This window comes from Rousettus aegyptiacus, unplaced genomic scaffold (assembly GCF_014176215.1).
Source record: "Rousettus aegyptiacus isolate mRouAeg1 unplaced genomic scaffold, mRouAeg1.p scaffold_m13_p_17, whole genome shotgun sequence".
Taxonomy (NCBI): domain Eukaryota; kingdom Metazoa; phylum Chordata; class Mammalia; order Chiroptera; family Pteropodidae; genus Rousettus; species Rousettus aegyptiacus.
Window position 1 is genome coordinate 36,778,289 of NW_023416292.1, and position 19,250 is coordinate 36,797,538.

General features: G+C 41.4%; 1 protein-coding gene across 3 annotated transcripts in view; it reads right to left on the minus strand.

Annotated features, from left to right (window-relative positions):
- The window catches only part of NTNG1 (netrin G1), a 278,672-nt gene extending 260,845 nt beyond the window's left edge, over positions 1–17,827 (minus strand). For 2 of the 3 annotated variants that reach the window (XM_016159798.2, XM_016159797.2), the window contains exons 1-2: positions 16,335–17,825; positions 8,783–9,539 (exon numbers count right to left, since the gene is read on the minus strand). In XM_016159798.2, coding sequence (XP_016015284.1) covers positions 8,783–9,028 — 246 coding nt within the window. In that variant the 5' untranslated portion in view covers positions 9,029–9,539; positions 16,335–17,825. Of the gene's footprint in view, positions 1–8,782; positions 9,540–16,334 lie in introns of all 3 variants that reach the window. The other variant, XM_016159796.2, reaches the window with a different exon arrangement.
- Positions 17,828–19,250: the final 1,423 nt, after the last annotated feature.

The window sequence follows — 19,250 nt, forward strand, 5'->3', positions numbered from 1 at the left end:
CCATTGGTCTGGTGAATTAAAACCAAAGCAGGCAGATTTTACACGAACCACTTTATACAAAGACTATGTTTCAGTGTGTGGCTGTTTCCGAAAGGGCTCATTCTAAGTGAAAAGCAACACTTTGCTTAGGGCAAATGACAACTTCTCAAAGTTCATCCATTAGGAACAAAAGACGAGAGGGGACACTCAGATGAATCTTTCCTAGCCCTGAGATCATAGCTCCCTGACAGCAAAATCTGATGCAAGAATATGTAAAATTTCCACAAAATAAAGGGTGTAAAAAGTCTCTGAAATAAGACTTGGCCTTCTGGAAGAAAGGATATTTGTATTTTTGAACTTAACCAACTGACAAAAAATGGCATCTGTGTAAAAGGCTCAAAGGAAAAATTTTATGTGTGTGTGTGTGTGTGTGTGTGTGTGTGTGTGTATAAATAATAGCTAGGTTCGATAGGAAAATTAGAAAAAGGGCTAAAAGTACAAAGGAATAAAGCTACTATAATTAGGAATAAGAAAATTTAAATAGCCAAGAAACATTAAAAATAAATCTTTTCAATAAACATACATCTTTAAAAAATAAAATGTAATTTTCACCTTCTAATATGTCCCACCCATATCAATGCCAAATTTTAAAAATTATTACTTTAGCAGGAAAGGTGGTAGAAGGATAATTTTGTTATCTTTTTTAGTAAACTGCTTCTTTTCATTTATCTGCTAAGGCCCTATATCAGAAGAAAATTTAAGAATGCCTAGTGTTGATGAGGATCAATGCTGGTAGGAGTGTGAATTGATAACTATCTGACAATCTGACACTGGTCAAGAGCTGTCAAGTGAAAAACCAAACAACCTGCATGTTTATAAATAGAAGATTGATTAAAGGAATATCCATGTGGCAAAATATTGCATAGCAGTGTATCTCAAAAACATAAGGTTGAATTAAAAAAAAAATAAGTTATATGTGTGTACAGTACTTTTTATTTACATAAATTTTAAAAACAATACTACACATAATTTGTGGATCATAACCAATATATAATTTTCAATTATTTGCTAAAGAAGAGAAAAAATATAAGAGAGCATAGCACATGGATAAAAGGCTGTTTTGTTTCAGTTGTGTGTGTAGATAAGTGTATGTTTACTGAGTTCCAATATAAAATTTAGTTTCCACTGTGGATCAATTTAAAGCAAGTTTTAAAGCTACAGATATAGTTTACAAGGTGTAATTTGCCCATTCTCAGCTTGTTGCTCCCAAAGAGATCTCCTGACCTTGCTCTCTACCCTGTGTCAGAGGCTGTCTTCCTTCTACCCCCAGAAGCTCTCTCAAGTCCAGATAAAAGAGCAAGGGCCAGAGAGGGGGTCCTGCCTAAGCCCCATGTCCTGACTTCAGACCAAAGCCTCCTTCCCCATGACTGACATATAGGATGTCCAATTCACTCAGTGGTGATTCCATCTCTGAGAACACAGGAATATAGCCCCGTCTTTTAGCCTTGACTAAATACGATGTGCTTAACTCAACATCCCCCAAATATATGCATTTAATATGGGAGTTTTGGAAAATGGGAGAAGGATATGTTAATAAAGAAGACTCTACCTCTACATGTTCATCACAGCATTATAACAAATAGAAAAAAATGGAAATAACATCAAGTCATCGAGGTGGGAGGATAACTAAATAAAATATTGTATATCCACATGAAAGGATATTGATAGCTATCGAAATCATATTTTCTAAGAATATATAATGATATATGTAAATGCTAAAAACATAGTAGTAAATGAGAAAAGGTGAAAAACTGTATGTGATATGATTCTGACTCTGTAAAACAAAATATATCTTATGGTTAAGGAGACTTGTAAGAAACGTGGCAAAATGATTTCAATGTTGTGTTTTAGTCTTTTCTATCTTTTCCAAATTTTCTATTTGGCTAAATATTTTCAAAGGATTAAACTGGAAAGAGAAAAACACTCCTCACATATACTTTTGCCATCAGAGCTCAGAGCACATTTTGCCACTCCCATCTCTGTTTTGAGAACATCATAAGCTGCCCAAGTACAACAGCTAAATTTTTCTACTTGTGTCTTAATTTACAAAGTTAAAAATAAACATTAGGTTCGTTATAAAAGTTCTCAAGCAAGAAAAAACATTCTGGAAAATCAATACTATATTCAATCAATTGATCACTTAAAAACATGTTATTCATGTATTTGAGTATGGCAAATAGATCCTAAGGTAGAAGAACGATATAATTTATAGTCTCTGCTGAGCTCTCTGCATCAGAGAGTACAGTAGACTTTGTCACACATTATGTCGCTTAAAGAGTAGTGATCCAGTTAGAGTAGGATGTAGCAAACGCACGAAACCAATGTGTATTGGGGCGTAATAAATTGATAAAATGTAATAAAGTACTAAATGGTGGAATACAGTAGAGTATATAGGCATGGTACGGTATATAAACATAGAGCGAGGAGGAGTTCAAAGGTTGAGAGAATGACATGAGCTAAAATTGGCAGGAAGTGTCTAGAGAACTCGACTTGAGCTAGACCCTGAAGGATGGGTGAGCCTGGGAGAAGCAAACAGCACAGGGTATTCCAAACAAGTGGAATGTCTTCTGCTTGTCCAGGTAGAGAGACATGAGATGAAGGGCTTCTGGTCCTCGAAGTCAGAAGATCAAGGTACCAGCCTAAGGCCCATGGAGAATTCCAAAGCAAAGCAGAGCAAGCCTCCTCCCCACTATTCCCCGCCCCTGCCCCCGTGCAAGGAAAAAAAAAAAATAAGAAAGAAAAGAAAAAGAAAGAAAAGACTATGCCGGAGAGATCCTAAGAGTCCAGAGAGACTTTTTTTTTAGGATTGGCTTCTGACACTTTTCAAGTGGTGACCCTCTGAATAGAGAGTGGGCAAAGTAACCTCCTGGGGGAGAAGGGGGAGGGGACTGGAAGAGGTGACTCAGCGTGGTCTGCTACAAGGCAGTTATTATCTTGACGTCTCCATGTTTCACCTTTAAAACCTGGCATTTGAGCATTCAGTCAAACGCTTCCCCTGACCCTGTAGAAAACTGGAGCTCGGGGCGGAGGAGCCAGCATCTCCTAAACTAAGGGGAAAAATACATAGACGGGTCGAACTCATCAGGGTCTACGCTTCTTCTGCTCCTCTTCCACAGTGCCAGACCTCAGATGTCATCCCACTAGCGAGCAGGCCCCCACCCTGCCATTTAAACGCTCTGCCTCCGTCCGCTCCAGCCAGCCTGTTTTCTCGTCTTTTTCCTGCACTGTTGTTAAACATTAGGCACTTGGCTACCAGAGAGCATCTTCCAAGTGGCCCTTTGATATGCAGCAAAATAACATTTCGCCTTCAAATTCTGAGAGCTGGTCTTACTCCCCTGCCCCTCCCACCCTCTGAGCACACTAGTTCCTGCTGATTTTGCTCAAGGCTCTCCTTTGCTTCCTCCGGAGGCGGACAGTGTGCTGGTCGGCTTTGGCCTTGACTCTCGCCACTCCCACCAGGTTCTGCCAGCGCCGTAGGCTCCGTTCACTCCGCTCTGCTATGGTGGTCTGGCATGATTTTGGGAAAGTGGTAGCCCAACCAAGTAAAGGGCACTCATGCACACAGAGAACGCTGTCTGGGAACAGCATATCACGTGGGTCGGCTTTAGGTTTCCTTGGCCCAGCCATCCTCTTTATCAGCTCCCTCCCAAGGCGTCCCCATAATCTGTGCTTTACTATGTCAACGCGGCTTCAATCCATTCGTCCCTTCCAATCAGACAGCTAGCCTTAAGTCCGCTGGAGAATGCCATAGGGTCTCAATGGAAAGTAATGAGAAGTAAGGTTGTACACACCCAGATTTAAAAATCAGGCCGCGCACTTGATACACGATGAAACAGATAAAAGGGAGCTTTTATAGGCCCCTCAAGAAGGAAGTACTTGGTACAGTGATGTATCAGGAAGATTGATCACCATGGGACTTAATTCATTGAAAACCTGAATTAAACTTTTCTAAGAAATAAGTCTAAATAACAAACTCATAACAGTGAAGTATTAATAATGAAGGAACTGGAAGTTTTTAAAAATTCTGTTCTGGCATAATTAAGGGATAAATCAGTTCAAATGAAATATGTCACTGTTATTAAAACTTCATTCATTTATTAGAATATGTTTCATGTGAACAGAGTGTATTTTGAAGATTATTCAATTATTATATAAGTCAATGTCATTTCTAGTTTGGGGAAAATTGATATTAATGCCTTGTCATTGAAAACGTAACTGAGTTTATCAGATTAACTTCTCAAAGGCCACCTGATAGCCACCAGATGGCTTTACTGGAGCCAACGTCAAATCAGAAATTTCAGTTATGGATAGCCCTTCGACTATGCAACCACCAGGCTCTCATCCCACTGGGTGCCTTTCAAATCATAAAACATGAAGGCTTTCTACTACTTTCATAAACTCCATTTGAACATAATGAAATATGCTCTATCCACGATGCTTACAATAATTAAAGTTTTTTTTTTCCTTAATAGGAGCCTGTCTAGAAATAGCACAATATAAAATGATCATTAATAGACCTGTTATGGTACTTGAATAAATGTCTATCAAGACTGCCGGCACACATTAGTTAATTTCCTAAAGAAAATCCATTTTTTTATTTCAAATTCTGACATTTTATTTAGAAAAATTACACTCTCTCATTTCATTATTTCAGTAAACGTAATGAGAGTATAGTTAACTACACCTCAGAGTACTTTATTTTCCCCATTTTTTTTTTTTTTAGTAATATGAGCCTCCTTGTAATTAAAGGCATGCTACGTTAATGACGCCTAAAACTTCCAAGGGAAACATTTAATGTCTACCTCATAATATTATGTCAAAATTACATGCACAGAAGACTTTTTAATAATCTTTGTTTCCTAATTTACTTTTGATTGTCTCTGAAATCCACAGCAGCACTCAAGGGCTCGCATTTCCACAGTCATCAGCACTTCTGTGCCATAAATTGTACAAACGCACATGACTCCTTCCGTCTGTAGGCTTCTTTTCAAAGCTTCTGTTTAACTTATCCAGAAAATTAGCTGCAGGCTGGAGATAATTGCAGATAATTTTGCCATTTTTAAGCCACTGGGATGTTGTGTGGTGATGTGACAGCTAAGCTGGTCTAAACACAAAAGACAAGTCATAGCTTTGTGTTGTCACTTCAGCTTTAACACGCAGGCTCATGTCATTCTAATTTGCTCTTTATACAAATTGAAACGAATTGTAGTCGCTAGATGATCTGTGTTTTCGGACCAAACTGTGCTACCTGAAGCTTTATGTGGCCTGGAGGAGGATAGGATCTATACTAACATGTTAACCCTGCCTAAAACAAAATGCTTAACCCTCCTCTATCCTTCAGATCTTCACCCTTAACAAAAAGTAGAGATATTTTTAGCCCCCAACAACTTAAAAGAAATATCTTAAATTAAATTTAAAAAAATGTATGATCTCAATATACACAATTCATACATATATACACATATATCTAGATATATATATACACACACACATATCTGTGTGTGTGTATGTATATTTCCTATTCCACTATCCGAAGTAGGCGTGTCAGAATTTACCCACAAAACTAATGTTTAAATTCTGGGATTATTAACACGCAACAATTTAAAATCATTAGACATGAAAGAGTTATTAAGTAGCTCATTCAGGTTAATAAGCAGAGATCTGTTGTTAAATGGAACCATGTGCTCCTTTATTCTTAAAATTTCACTAAAGCAAATGCAGTATTCATGGATGGTCTGTGCCCTATAATGATGGAGCAAGTGCAAAAAGCAGCAACGCAGACTTTTAATGCATTGCCAATGTACGTCGACTTTCTATAAAATAAATGGGCTATGGGAATGATAGGGAATCTCTGACCAAATATCCCCCTGGTGCTCAGAATTGCTATAGTCACAGCTAATAAGGGTGTCACTAGCTGAGCAGGTGATTACTGAAACCATTTTGCAGCCAACATTAACATATAAGGGCTAAGTAGTGCTTGTGCTCCTGTGGCAGCTGCCCTGATGTAATAGGCCATAATGACTCTGAGGGAGCAGGTATGGATGCATGTGTCAAGGAGGAGAGACTGTGAAAGTCATAACACAAATGACTATATGAGTACCCATTAGACCTTGAGCCAAGGAGCACCTAAACAGGCCTGATATGACAGCTTTACAGCCTTGTGTCAGGAACCCTTACACTACAGAGTTTTATGGGAAATCCAAACTGCAGAGAGGAAGTGCTGCTATATTAGGCCATTACTACTGACTTGGTATATAATATCCATACAAACAGTCCCAAAGTATGCATCTAGGGACAGATTATTAAATCTATTATGCCGATCATATGCATATTAAGGAGTCCAAATCAAGCATGGATGGGTAACATCTTGCAAACCTTACACTGTCCCTTGGAAAACAATTCTTGGTAGATCTTAAATCTACCAAGACTTCCAAATATCTCCATCATTGTAAGATGCAGCCTTTAAAAAAATACGTCCTGTGAAGTTTTGTGTAAACATAAAAAGTATACATGTGACTGCACTGGAAAAAACTGAGGAATATCATTTTAATTCTTTTTTTTCTCTTTTGGTCTCTAACATCACTTAGCCGCTAGACTGGTAGGAATCGGCTTGTTTAAAGGACTTAGACCTTATCCCTGTAAAAGGCAGACACGAGTTCCGTACTGTGCCCTTTCCCACCCAGATGGGGGGAAGGGACATAGGAAAGACACCAAGGAAACGCTTCAACATGATGGACGGCGACGGTGCTGAGCAAGCGTTCTCTCGCAGGAGACTGAGATCAGGGAGGCTGCACATTCAGATCACATGTTGAACACATCATACAGGGCCTGTGCGAGTGGAAACAGCTCTCAACAAGGGCGTTTGCTATTTTCCTTAGATCTCTAAATTATTAAACAAGTCCAAAAGTGGACTATTGTTACAAGCGCACACGAACCAATATACAGAGGAGGAGTGCTCATTATGTAAAGAGTTGGCCCAGAGCTCACCATCTGCTGTAAGGAGTGGAAGACTGCCCGATCCATCTCCTCCTAGATATGCAATAAGATCTTAAATTCAACCTTTTATGAGAGATTATTAAAGGCTTTATATAAAGCCAACTCATATTCCTGCTCCGTTACACATTTATTGTAGTTTTGCTAATGTGTTTGCATAAACTCCTCTTCCAGAAGTCTCTGGTATCTAAAGTGCAACTTCTTTGCGAAGTATATACCTGCTTCCCAGAGAGACGGGTCCTCTCTTTGAAATATTTAGTCTTTCTGAGCACTTTAGTCATCATGACACCTAATAGCCAAGCTCTTTTTCTCACTCTCCACAAAATCAGGTTTAGACTATAATTCAAACCAGTCCCCAAAGGCACTTCTGAAAAATGGCAAGCCCTTAGGTTTTAGGTGAAAACACTCTTTATTGCTCAAAATTGTTTCCTGTTTCAAAACCTTTTCTACAGCGCTGGGCCCAGGATGATCTTATGCTAATTTAACTCACTGGGGACGGTGAACAGATGCTACTTTGATTAATAGTTTCACTATCCTGAAAATGCCAGGCCAGGTTCAAGATAATAAAGTCAGGTAAGAATCCTATTAAAATCTGCCAAACGATTATATCTGTTATATGAGAAAAATAGGACCACAGTTCTTGTGTCCAATGAAGACCAACTCTAACAAAAAAACAATGACACCAACCAAATGAACACACTATGTGAAGTCTTTAGCACACTGATTTACATCATTTTAATCACCAAGCTCTAGGACTCATACCTTATAGGTATACTTTGAGCAATGACCTTTGTGAAAATTCATTGTCATGGCGATGTTACCTGTTCAAATAGCATTTACCTTTCCATGCAGAAAAAGACTTACATACACCATGAAAACAATGACTTCTATAACTTGGCTTATCAAAAGGAGAGTACAGCCGGTCCTCAAATAACCTTGTTTCAATTCAATGTCTAACATTAGAGGACCTTAACTCTCATTTGTATCAACTAGGCTGAGATAAAATTCATTTTATTTGTCACTGTTTCCCTTAAAGTTGCAGAACCTATGGCTGATAAGTGAGGAGTTACTGCGACTGAATTGGTATGCCCCAAGTCATTATCTTTCAGCAAATACATTTTCGACATTCCAACATTCGCCTTTAAAGGACCCATAGAAAACCATAGCCCTTGACAATAAGGGGCTGCGTGAGTTCACAAATAAGACTATGCTGAAAAAGCTTCTCATGAGGCTCTAGCCCCTCTCTCCTCTGCTCCTCCTCTCACTGGTCTCTTAACCAAAGATTTCCATATCTCGGCAGTTCCCTGATGAGGAAAACCACGAAATCTATTCTCACCTTGAACTGCGAAACTTGGGACTGGCCTTAAATATATATATGAATATGAAGAAACTTTGTGTCTTTACAGTTGCTTTTACCACAACACATGTGGCCTAGTCAGATTCCCCATCTCCAATCTGAAATCTAACTTTCAGTTGGATGTTTTCTCTGATAATTTATATACAGTGCACTTGTCTCAGTGAACCCTTGGGAAAGCGGAGGGAAAGTTCCAGGGCCTCAAGCACACCATGCACATTGCAATTCCAGGCCACGCTGGCCTCCCCTGAGAATGACGCTAGCCTGTTGGCACGAATCTCCGCCTGCATATTCAGCTCACGGCATGAGTTGAGCCTCTACCCTCACCACATTTGTGCTCACACATGACACGCCCCCACTTAATCCGAAATAGTCTTTCCAAAAGGATTGCCTCACCATCGCACAGAACGTCTCAGGAGGGTCTCCGCAGGTGATGTCTGGAGGGTCCAGCTTCACTTTCAGATATTTTGTCATGTCTGTGGACTCCGGCTGACAGGCCATGTAATCCCAAACTTTCCCCTCTTCTGTGTAAATCTGAGTCTTACACACATCATAATGTCCCCACACCAAAGGGTAGGGCTGCATCACCGAGGACACTGTAACCCAAAGGGCGTGAATTGACAGGAATCTTGACAAATACATCTCTAAATTCTTGGCAATTCTCGCGGTGACTGAAGCAGGGTTTCTTATCTGTGCTCTGTGTCTATTTTATATACACATATGTGTCGACATGTAGGTAGGTCCGTATATTTAAAAAATATTCAAAGATGAGAGCTCAGCATTTATTCCAAACCAGAAGTGAAGGGTTGAGATATCGTGCGCTTTCAGGGATGCTGAGGACTTTGGCGGAAGGCTAACATACTTGTGCGTTAGGCGTTACAGCAACTCACTGGTTTTTCGCTGTCCTAGGACATATCTATTAGACTTGGGTCTAGTTCGGTTTTCGTAAAAGGTGTGTCCAATGGCGGTAATGACTTGACCAAGTGATGGCTGGCTTGTTCTACGCCTGATCACCTTGGGAGGTCCTAGACATTAACAGCTCACGAGGGCTGCTCACATGCACTAAGACGACAGCATCTGAAGCAAAAGCATGAGTAGCTCTAGCCGGGTGTCTGTTTCCCATCAATCATTCTTTTCTTCTGGCACCGACACCCTTTTAGAAACAAAATAAGTAAAAGTTATTATTCCTAGAATCAATGCATTACAAAATATATGATATGTTGACATTGGGGAGGTTGGATGCAATATAAAGCAAATTGGTGTGATATGGATAACCTTCACTTTGCTGCTTTGCTAGAATGAGCCAACCACAGAAGTCTTCAGTGGGGGAAGCATTTCAATATGAAAGATTTAAAACTCTTCCGCATAACAAAGAGAGACTTGTGTGTTCCAGGTGAGTTACAGGTTTTCGTTCCAAAAACTGTATTTCCATCTTGACGAAACTGAGAGCAAGCAGCTAGACTTAAACATTTCTCAAATACTGCAGAGCTAGAAACTCTTCCAGGAGAACAATGGGGTGAGAATTAGCACTTATTTATAACCATGACAAAGAAGTGACGACTACTTGTGTGCCTTTTGTGTCTTGGCAAAGAGACCCTAAAAATCTCCAAATTCCTTGTAGTTTCTTAGCTTTTGTTAGTAGTAATGAAAACCAACATTGTTAGCAAGAGCCCGCCCTTTGGAGTTGCTCATTATTTTGCAAGAATGTAGCATCTTTTGCTTAGATGCATTTAGTGATGAAGATAATTTGGCTCTCTGGAAAAGAAAAATATTCAAAATAAAACCAAAGGAGCAAATTTGCCTTTCATAAGAATTTTCTATTCTCTTACTTCCTTTTGTAGCCATTACATCTGCATTTGCAGCTACTTTCTGTAACAGAAGAGAATTTGTCCCAAAGGCGAATATTATATGCTGCTGCTTCAAAACGAAAATCTCTGTAGTAAAACGCGCGATTTAAAATGCACATATAAAAATAGCTGAGGGTGAGTTAACGGGCCATGAAGCAGAATAATATGGCACTAATTCTAAGAGAAAATAAAAATTACTGCTTAAAAGTACTTTTGGTTAACTGATAATGCAGCCTACGGAACTGTACAAGTCATTGAAGAGTTTAACTAGCAACTTTTCTCTTTAGAGATCACTGTCCAAATCTAAACAAATGGGAAGATTTGGATTCCAGGTTTAAAAGAGTGTATTCACTTAATTAGTTGATCTGTGTTGTCATAGTCCCAATAATTATTTTTTAAGCCATTGAAAAAAGACAAAAAAGAAATTACCATTATAGACCCTTCGAATCACAGGAAGCAGTTTAAATATGGAAGTTTGCTATCTTTAAAGAATCTTATAAAAGGAATTCACTATATTTAAATAATGCACCATTTTAAAATGAACCAAGCCACAGAAACTATGAAATGCCAACAGATGGTTGAATTGTGTTTCCATAGCAAAGTAATTTATAATAATTGCTTTATGGATGCAAGTGCAATTTTCATTATATTCAATTCATAAAATGTTATCATACAGCTGCAATTTGTAATATTTTCTATTAAGAAAAGTGTGGAATATTTGAGTTTCTATGAAGCAATAATTAGCAGTTTGTCTCAACATGTATAAACTCGAGATTTGAATTTGCCTCTTTCTTGTTAACGTAAAGACTATATACTGTGTTGAGCACATTTTGAAATCTGAAGTTAAAAAGAAAAAAATCACCAAGATGCTACAGCCTTCCGCTGTTTTCAGGTTCATTAGCAATTTGAGTTGATATTTTCAGAAACATCTACCAATTTGACAATTAATAATCTAAAAAAGCTGTTGAAACAACACAAATTTACATTTTCTAGATGCATGTTTCAATGGTGTCTACTACTTCATTATAACAAGAACAAATATTTTCAAGGGGTGTGGGTGAGGGAGCTGGGCATTACAAGCGTGGCAGTGTAAAATCTACTAGACCAGAAATGATTAACATCGACTCCTAATCTCAAGCACATAGCAACTTATTTATCAAAACAATGTACTCTGGAAGGCTTGGAATGGACTGCAGCAACTCTGAACTGAGTAAGCACTACAACTTAGCATTATTTTTAAAATATGACCTTCAGTATATATTTGAATCTCCGAGATTAATCTTCGTATTTTTTTTAACCAACAAGTGTCACCCCCTAACCCATTTATTCTTGGTTGTTGCCTGGACTCAAATTTGGCCTTCTTGCAACCACAAAATAAAGGGTGACCACATGTATGTGTGTGAAAAATCTGGACACTAAGGAAACGCATGTGAACCTGTCACACATACAGTGATCCCACTGTAACGAATTCTCATTAAAGGATACCAGAATTACAACAATGGTCATTACATAGAATTATGGACTACGCCATTGATCGAATTTAGAGAACTGACAAGGAAAAATGCAGAGGAGTGCAGGATATTTGAATATTAGGCAGTTGCAGGGCTGTGCGACAGTCATTCTTGACAAGAAGCAGCCAATTATAGCTTACATTTCTGGCACATAACCAATTGTGATTAATAGTTTTCCATTACATTACAGACATATTATTAATGTATTAAAAATGTCAAGCTTTGGCAAGCACTAATATGGCATGACTCAGTTAGCCTGCAGAATTTACATTTAATGAGCTCCCATTGACACAGAAAAGATATTGACCACAGCATATTACAGAGTAGGAGCAGAGGGCCACTGAGCTGGTCTTTCACATAATTATTTGATTTCGCTCTCATTTTGATGTGTGTAGCGTGCATTCCCTACTATGTATCTTCGACATCAGAATTTCCCTACTTTTCAATACCATGTTGGCTTCGAAGAAAATCCTCTTAATAGAAAATTAATAAGAAATTAAATATATCAACTTCTATGACACACAATGGACAAGTCTCTGTTAAAATCAGGAATTTTCTATTAAAGTATAATTACAGAGTTTTCAAAGAAAATAAAACAATGTAAACAGAATGTTGTTTACCCCTTAACCTCTATTACCTAATTGCACCAGTTCCCATCTGGCTATGCTTTCAACCAGGTTAAAGTCATCCATAGCTCCTTAAAAGTGAGGTCATCACAGCAAATAGCTAGGCAAACTGATTATGAGAGGGACAGTCAATGACATATTTGGGGATTTAATATACTAAACTCATCTCCTCTGGCCCATAATGGAACTAATTGCCTAGTAATGTGGACTTTGAATTTGTCTCAGGTGTCCCCATAACCTAAACTCCAGAAGAGCTCTGGGCAGTCCCAGTTCTGTTCTTTATCTTTGCAAACCTTGGGAACTCACCCTTAACTCAGTGATGTCATCGCCTCTACCTGTGCACTAAAGTACTGAGACGTCCTCTTGGATAGAAATACCCACTGATATGCTATGAGTACTCCATAGACTTCTGAGTAGTGTATAAATGTGCAGAGCCAGTGTAAAAATCTAAAATTGATTTAGACTAAAAATGGGCTATGAAATAGCTTTGCATACATGGAACACATCTTTTTTTCCAGGATTCTGTAGCTAATTCCCTTCCACCTTGGGTTACCTTTGTAAAAGGTATTTCACAGGCCCTTTCTTTCATCAGAAAAAAAAAAAAAGTCTCCCAAAATATTACATGAAAGTAATAATGATCAAAATTATAGACAATTATATTCTAAAAACAATTGCCAATTACATCAACTGAGAGGAAAATATTGACAGTAAATCCACTAACTCTAGCTGGCTTTCGGTATTCATTTTATTATATAATCTCACTGGGAGGTGGGGGTGGTGGTGGTAGCTATTTATCCCATAAATACTCAGCTCTTCAGGGGCACCTGAAATAGACAGCTATTGACTCATTCCTCATACACATTAAGAATTTTATAATAAGCATGTTTCTGAATGGGAAGGAACAAAAGGACCATAATCACATTCCATTGAGTGAAAAATATAAAGACATAAAGATATATACAAATTCCATAACCTATCAAAATTAGCAGCTTCCGGCACTGTCATGATGAGATTGACTAGATGAGATAGTTATCATATACTGAATGCTCTTTGCATTTATTTATTAGCTGTGAAGATAGCATTTTCTAGTCACCTTAATGGTAAACATTTGCTTCTATCCTTTTGTTAACTGTCTCTCAAAATGTAAGGAATTTGACATGTACTGAACACGACTGGTATTTTTTACTCATACTCAATTGGGTATTATGAGCAGCTGCCTATCATGAGGTTAATAAAACCAAATAGCACACCTTAGTGTTGAAAGATCTGTTTTCATCGAGAGAAGAATGATTAGAGAAATTGGATAGTATATATTCTGCAGGGTGTTTAAAGATGGGATAATACATAAAATTATTTCAGAATCAGTTAAGCCTAGAAGAAATCTGGTGTTTCTTTCCTTCTATAGGGATGTTCAGAGGTCCATGGTTTCAAATACACATTTAAGAAAACCTACACCCACTTGAAATTTTGAAGATAAAATTATTTTTTAAAGTATGCTAAATCTCTTACTGAACCATAATACAATTTACACACACAAATGTTTTTCTGTGAACAGAGAAATGATTTTCTCAGTTGTATGAAATTTTATTTCTTTTCAACCAACTTGGTGCTTTTTTAACTCTAAAACTCTCAAAATCTTTACAACACTTAGGAAACATATCAGCTAAACGTGTAAATGTTTAATTTTTAAAGCATATTACTTGATTTTTTTTCCAGAATAATATGGAAGTATAGACAAGTATTTGCTCCTGTTGCAAATATACAAAGGGAAATTGTAAAACGCGTTTTCTCCTAAAAAAAAAAAAAAAGCTAACTTGCATCATTTTAATGCACGTGCCCAGTGAAAGCTGACAAAACAAAAACTCAATAGGAAAAACAGCCTTCTGGGCAAATAAAGTGTTTTCTTACAAAATTTTAAGATTATCCCTCTAAAATTTCATGACAGGAAGTATTGCCAAGTAAATAGACGAATGTATGGAATTCTGAATGCTGTCATGTTGGTCTTGAGTGGTGAACTAGATCTCATTTCATGACATCCAGAAAAGAAAAGGAAATACACCCCTCACATACGGAGGCTGGAGCAACACTACATGGGAAACACTTGATGCATTTTTTTCTTTGCGTGCTGATCCCACGCAAAGATTCAAATTTTGCCTTAATGAAAAATGGAAAGTTGCTTATCTTCCAAAAGAATTTTGGACAGTTATGGAGCTGCTTTTCCCTTGCCAAAGAAAAGGCAGTAGGGCGCATTAGGCATTCAAAGCGACACAGCTCAAAATACTTGAAACCTGGGGTTGCTAATTCCCCACAGGTTAGGGATGCTCCCCCAGGGTAGACAACTCGAAAAACCCTGCCCCTTCTCCAAAAAAGATAATCTCTGGAAAACTTCTTCTTAACAAGCTTAACCATTAAGTATATTTGAATAAATGATTTTGTTGGAGTATCGTTCTGGTTACTTTTTTTTTGTTGTTTTTCATTTCTGTAAGATAAGAAAACTTAGCATTTTCCGTCATAAAATAGAGCCTTATTTCTAGAGCGAAGCTACTGCCAGATACACCATATGTTTAGCGGAATTTTGATCCTACTCAGAATTTTCCATTCCAAAGATTGACAAACTAACGCTCAAGAGTGGCTCTATTTACCTTTCCCTGGGTAAAGAGAAGAATGGGGAAGAGGATCGGGAGCTAAAGCCTTTACTCTCTGGCAATCTATACCTGGTGCGATCATAGGAATGCAAACTACGACTTTTCCAAATAAAGTTGCTTTAAACCCCCCGCTAGGAATTTTCCTCCCTTGCCCTGTAAAATGACAACCTCCCCAGTGGATTTCTGGAAAAAGAGGGGAGGGGGAAAAACAAAAAAGAAAAAAAAAAAAATGGGGGGGGGGGGGGGGCGGTGGACCGGGGGGGGGGGGGGGGGGTCCCGGGTGAGGTTACTAAAATAAACAGCAGAGGGCGCCGTTTTTTTAATCTAAGTTTTCCTGTGTATGAATCACTTAATTGGTTATTTTGGGCCCAATAATATTCGGTATTATTTGTATTATATATAGATGTCCACAGATCCATACGGGAGAGCAGTTCAATGTCTCTAGCGAATCCATCAACCGATTAATGCAATGCCAGTAAAGAATCCGAGACAATATTTCAAACAGCATTCCTACACCAAGCCTTTCCCTCAATTTTCCTTTCGCCCCAGCCGCTCAACACGGGATAGTACGGCTTTAATCTTGCACCAGTAAAAGAGATTAAATGAAAGGAACTTCAAAAGCTCTCAGCGGGACCACCAGCTCCACAGGGTCCGCAAGAGGGCAAGTTTTTTTCCCCAAAGCAAAGACGATCGGCGAAAGGGGGGAAGGGGAGAAAGGATCCTCTGGTGCGTGATGCGCGGGCAGGTGTGTGTGAGGGAGAGCGCGCTGGGCGCCGGTCCGTCTGTCTGTCTGTCTGTCCGTGGAGTCACAACCCAGGCTGTGGAAACCACTCACAGCCGCGCCACCTGCGCGGGGCGCACGCCCGGGGAGCCGGCAGTGCGGGGGTGAGAGTGCGCGGGGTGTGTGCGCGCAGGGGCTCGGCGCGCTGCCTCCTCCCCGCGCTCGCAAACTTCCTCGCCCACCCCGAGCCCTCCCTCCCGCCTGTGGCTGGCACCGGGGGGCCGCAGCGGGGGGGCCGCCCGGGGGACAGGCTGAGGGAGGGGGACGCCGGCGGCACTTACCGTGCGGCCGGTGGGCCCTGGCGCCCGCGGGAGCGGAGCCGACGGCGCGGGGCGGCGGCCCTGCCCTGCCTTGCGCGCCGCGGGCGGCGACCGCGACTCCCGCCGAGCCTCGTGGGGGCGCAGGCTGCGCGGGAGGGGCGGGGTGTGGACGCGGCCGCCGCAGCCCCGGGGTCCCGATCGCGACCTGCCCGCGGCGGGAGAGGACTCCGCGCTCTCAGAGCCCCGCGTCCGCCCGCCACTCCCCGCGGCTTAATTACCTTCGCCTCCGGCCCCTTGGGGGGAGCCTCCTGCGCGTCGCCCCCTCTCGGAGCCCTCGCCGAGAGGGGGAATTCCTTCCCGTTGACGTCCTCTTCCGAAATGCAAAAGATCAGTGACTTTGACAGGTAGAGGAGGGGGAGGGAACGGGGTGGGCGGAGAGGAAGCGAGGATGAGAAAGGTGCCTCTCCCTCCAAAAATCTAGAGATATTAATAATGGAATCGCAGCCTTCGGGAGGTCTTGGCTGCCCAGTCCCGGCTTGCCGGCTCTCCTCTGCGCCTCCTCGCGCCACTGCCTCTGCCACTTCTCGCCTTAAACTTTTAGGGAGGGATTTTTTTTTTTTCCTATGTCTATTTCTCTCTCTCTCTCTCTCTTTTTTTATTTGTTAAGCTGCAGGACGATTTCCTGAATTCCCGGGGATCAGAACCAGCGACCTGGCGGTTCTACCCCGCTTGGCACAGCTTTCATTTTATTTCAGATGAAGACGTTGAGCTTAGTCAGAAGGGACATAAATCAGGACAATTAGCATTGGCGCCAAGAAGATCCTCCAGTACCAGTTTCTCCGGGCTTCCTTCGCGCATTCCTCCACTCAAGTCAGAAATGTCACTGCACATAGCGTTGATGGCTGCGAGACGCGACGCACCCAAAGTCCATTTGATGAAATATACATGGCCCGCGATGCTTCTGGATTGCGGTGCTCTGGCTCCCCGCCCCCGCCCGCGGCGCCCGGCCGGACCCTGCTCCGAGCCGGCAGCGAGCTCTGGGCAAACTTAGGGGCGCGTGCAAATGAAAGAGTGAGCGCGAGGGCCGGAGAAGCGAGAGAAAAAGCAGCCAGCCCCGGGAAGCCGCAGCCCTCGGAGGGGTAGCGTGTACGTTTCACTTAAAAGCAGATCTTCTGCAACTGGCAGCGAGTGGAAGGATTGCAAACCTTATACTACCTCGAGACCTGAGCGCTCCGAGCGGTCCTAACTCCGTCCCGCTCGCTGCTGCTGCTGCTGCTACTCAAGCCACCGCCGCCGCCGCCGCCGCCGCTCCACCGACCTCAGGGCGCTGGGGCTGTGAGACCACCCTTCATGTCCCCGGCCCTGCTCACCCACAGAAGCGCGGTTTCCGGGGACTCTTCGAGTACCTTCCACCTATGCCCCCCGCCGGCCCCATCCCTCCTCGTCCTCCTCCCCCAAACCGTGCCGAAACACACCCCTCGCAGGGATGACAAACGTGTTTTTCAAACCAATTCCCTTGCCCAGCCAGCGGCCCCTACAGCGCAAGCCTAGAACCTCCTCATTTAGAAATTCATTCCCCTCTGGAAAAGTTGGAGTTCGAGAGCTGTGCATTTCAGGCCCCTTTACCTTTCCCAAGAGACAGACAAATGACCCCCAAGACTCCATTCCCCATCGGCGGGGCTCAGACTTACCTGGGATCACTCTTAGCTACACACTAACTTCAAAAAAGGAAAAAAAAAAAAATCAACAAGGCTTAGATAGGAAGAGATTTTAATTAGAAAGAAAGACAATTGCAATAGGGAGAACACTGATGTCAGACATCTGTAAGCTAGGAAGCAAGTAAAAAGCAGCTTTTATACGGTAAGGGGAGTGAGCACTAGGGAAAGTTGGGCAGATGAGGGAGAAAATCAAAGCATGATATGTGTGGTTTGACACATGTGTGGCCCATGGGTCTTCGGAATAAGCATGGTCTGCATTTTAGTACTTCCTTAGACAGGGGGACAAGCTCGCAATTCAGGCCCAGTGGGGATGAGAGAAGCCGACTCAAGCTCAGTCAAGGCATAGCTCAGGGTAAGAAATGGGCAGCTGTGGACACCTGCTCACTGACACGTGCCCTGTAAGGAAGACTCAGAGCTAAGAGCGGAGGGGGCGGGTAACAACCATTTGGCTCTTCGCCCACTCTCCACCTATGCTCTGCTAGAGTTAAAATATGGAGATGCCACTCACCATCTAACCCTCCTTCACAGGCCCCTAGGTGCTAGTCCCTTCTTGGGGAGCCAAGAAGACTCGAGAAACACCACAGTGGCTGTCTCCCTTTTCCTGGCCCCTGACCTGAACACAAACACAGCCGGCTCTCAGCCTGACCTCTCCCTCCTGCCCTTAAGCTAAGCAGACCCCTTCTAAGTTTTCATTCTAAGCTTTATCTGATCTTTTTACATCCTTCTCCAGTAAAAGGTAAAGAAATCTATGCAAAGATTAGAAAGCTCCCTTCTGGGATATACCAAGATCTTTGTGACATTGGCACCTAACCTGGAGAAAGGTTCCCTTTCACCTGCCAAAATCTTGGAACTACAGCCCTTCCCCTTCTTCCTACACTGTACCCTCCCTCATTCCATGATGATGAGGCTGATATCAGTCCCAAATGAGTCTGATATGTGAATGGGGACCATCTCCAGTTAAGTAGCTTCTCCCACTCCAGGAGTAAATTTTATTCTCAAACATCTGCTCTGATCTTTTCACAGACTCAGTAAATCACCAACTAAATATGTGGAGCTAAACTCAGGGTAGGAAATCAGAATCCCCGGAAGAGCCTTTCCAACATTAAATGTTCCTCCCCTCCAGATCTTGACCCTTCCATAGGTGCAGATGAGTAGGACGGCGTTTTCTCCCAAAAGCGCTGTGGGTGGGTCTGATAGACTCCCTTCAACTGATAACCTGTGAACTAACATTTATATAGTAAACGAGCTTTTCAGAATATATCTTTGCATTCTTGTTTATATAATACACACCAATCAGAAATTTAGATATTTTCTGAGCTTCGGGGAAAATAATTTAGGGCATGCCTTTCCTATCATCCTTTGCTTTCTTAACCTGTATATATTTGACTTTCTTTGGAAAGAATGGCTTCTCTTTTTTTACTGAACTTTTCCACTCTATTTTTTTTTTTCTTTCTCTCTCTTTTTAGAGAACTGTTT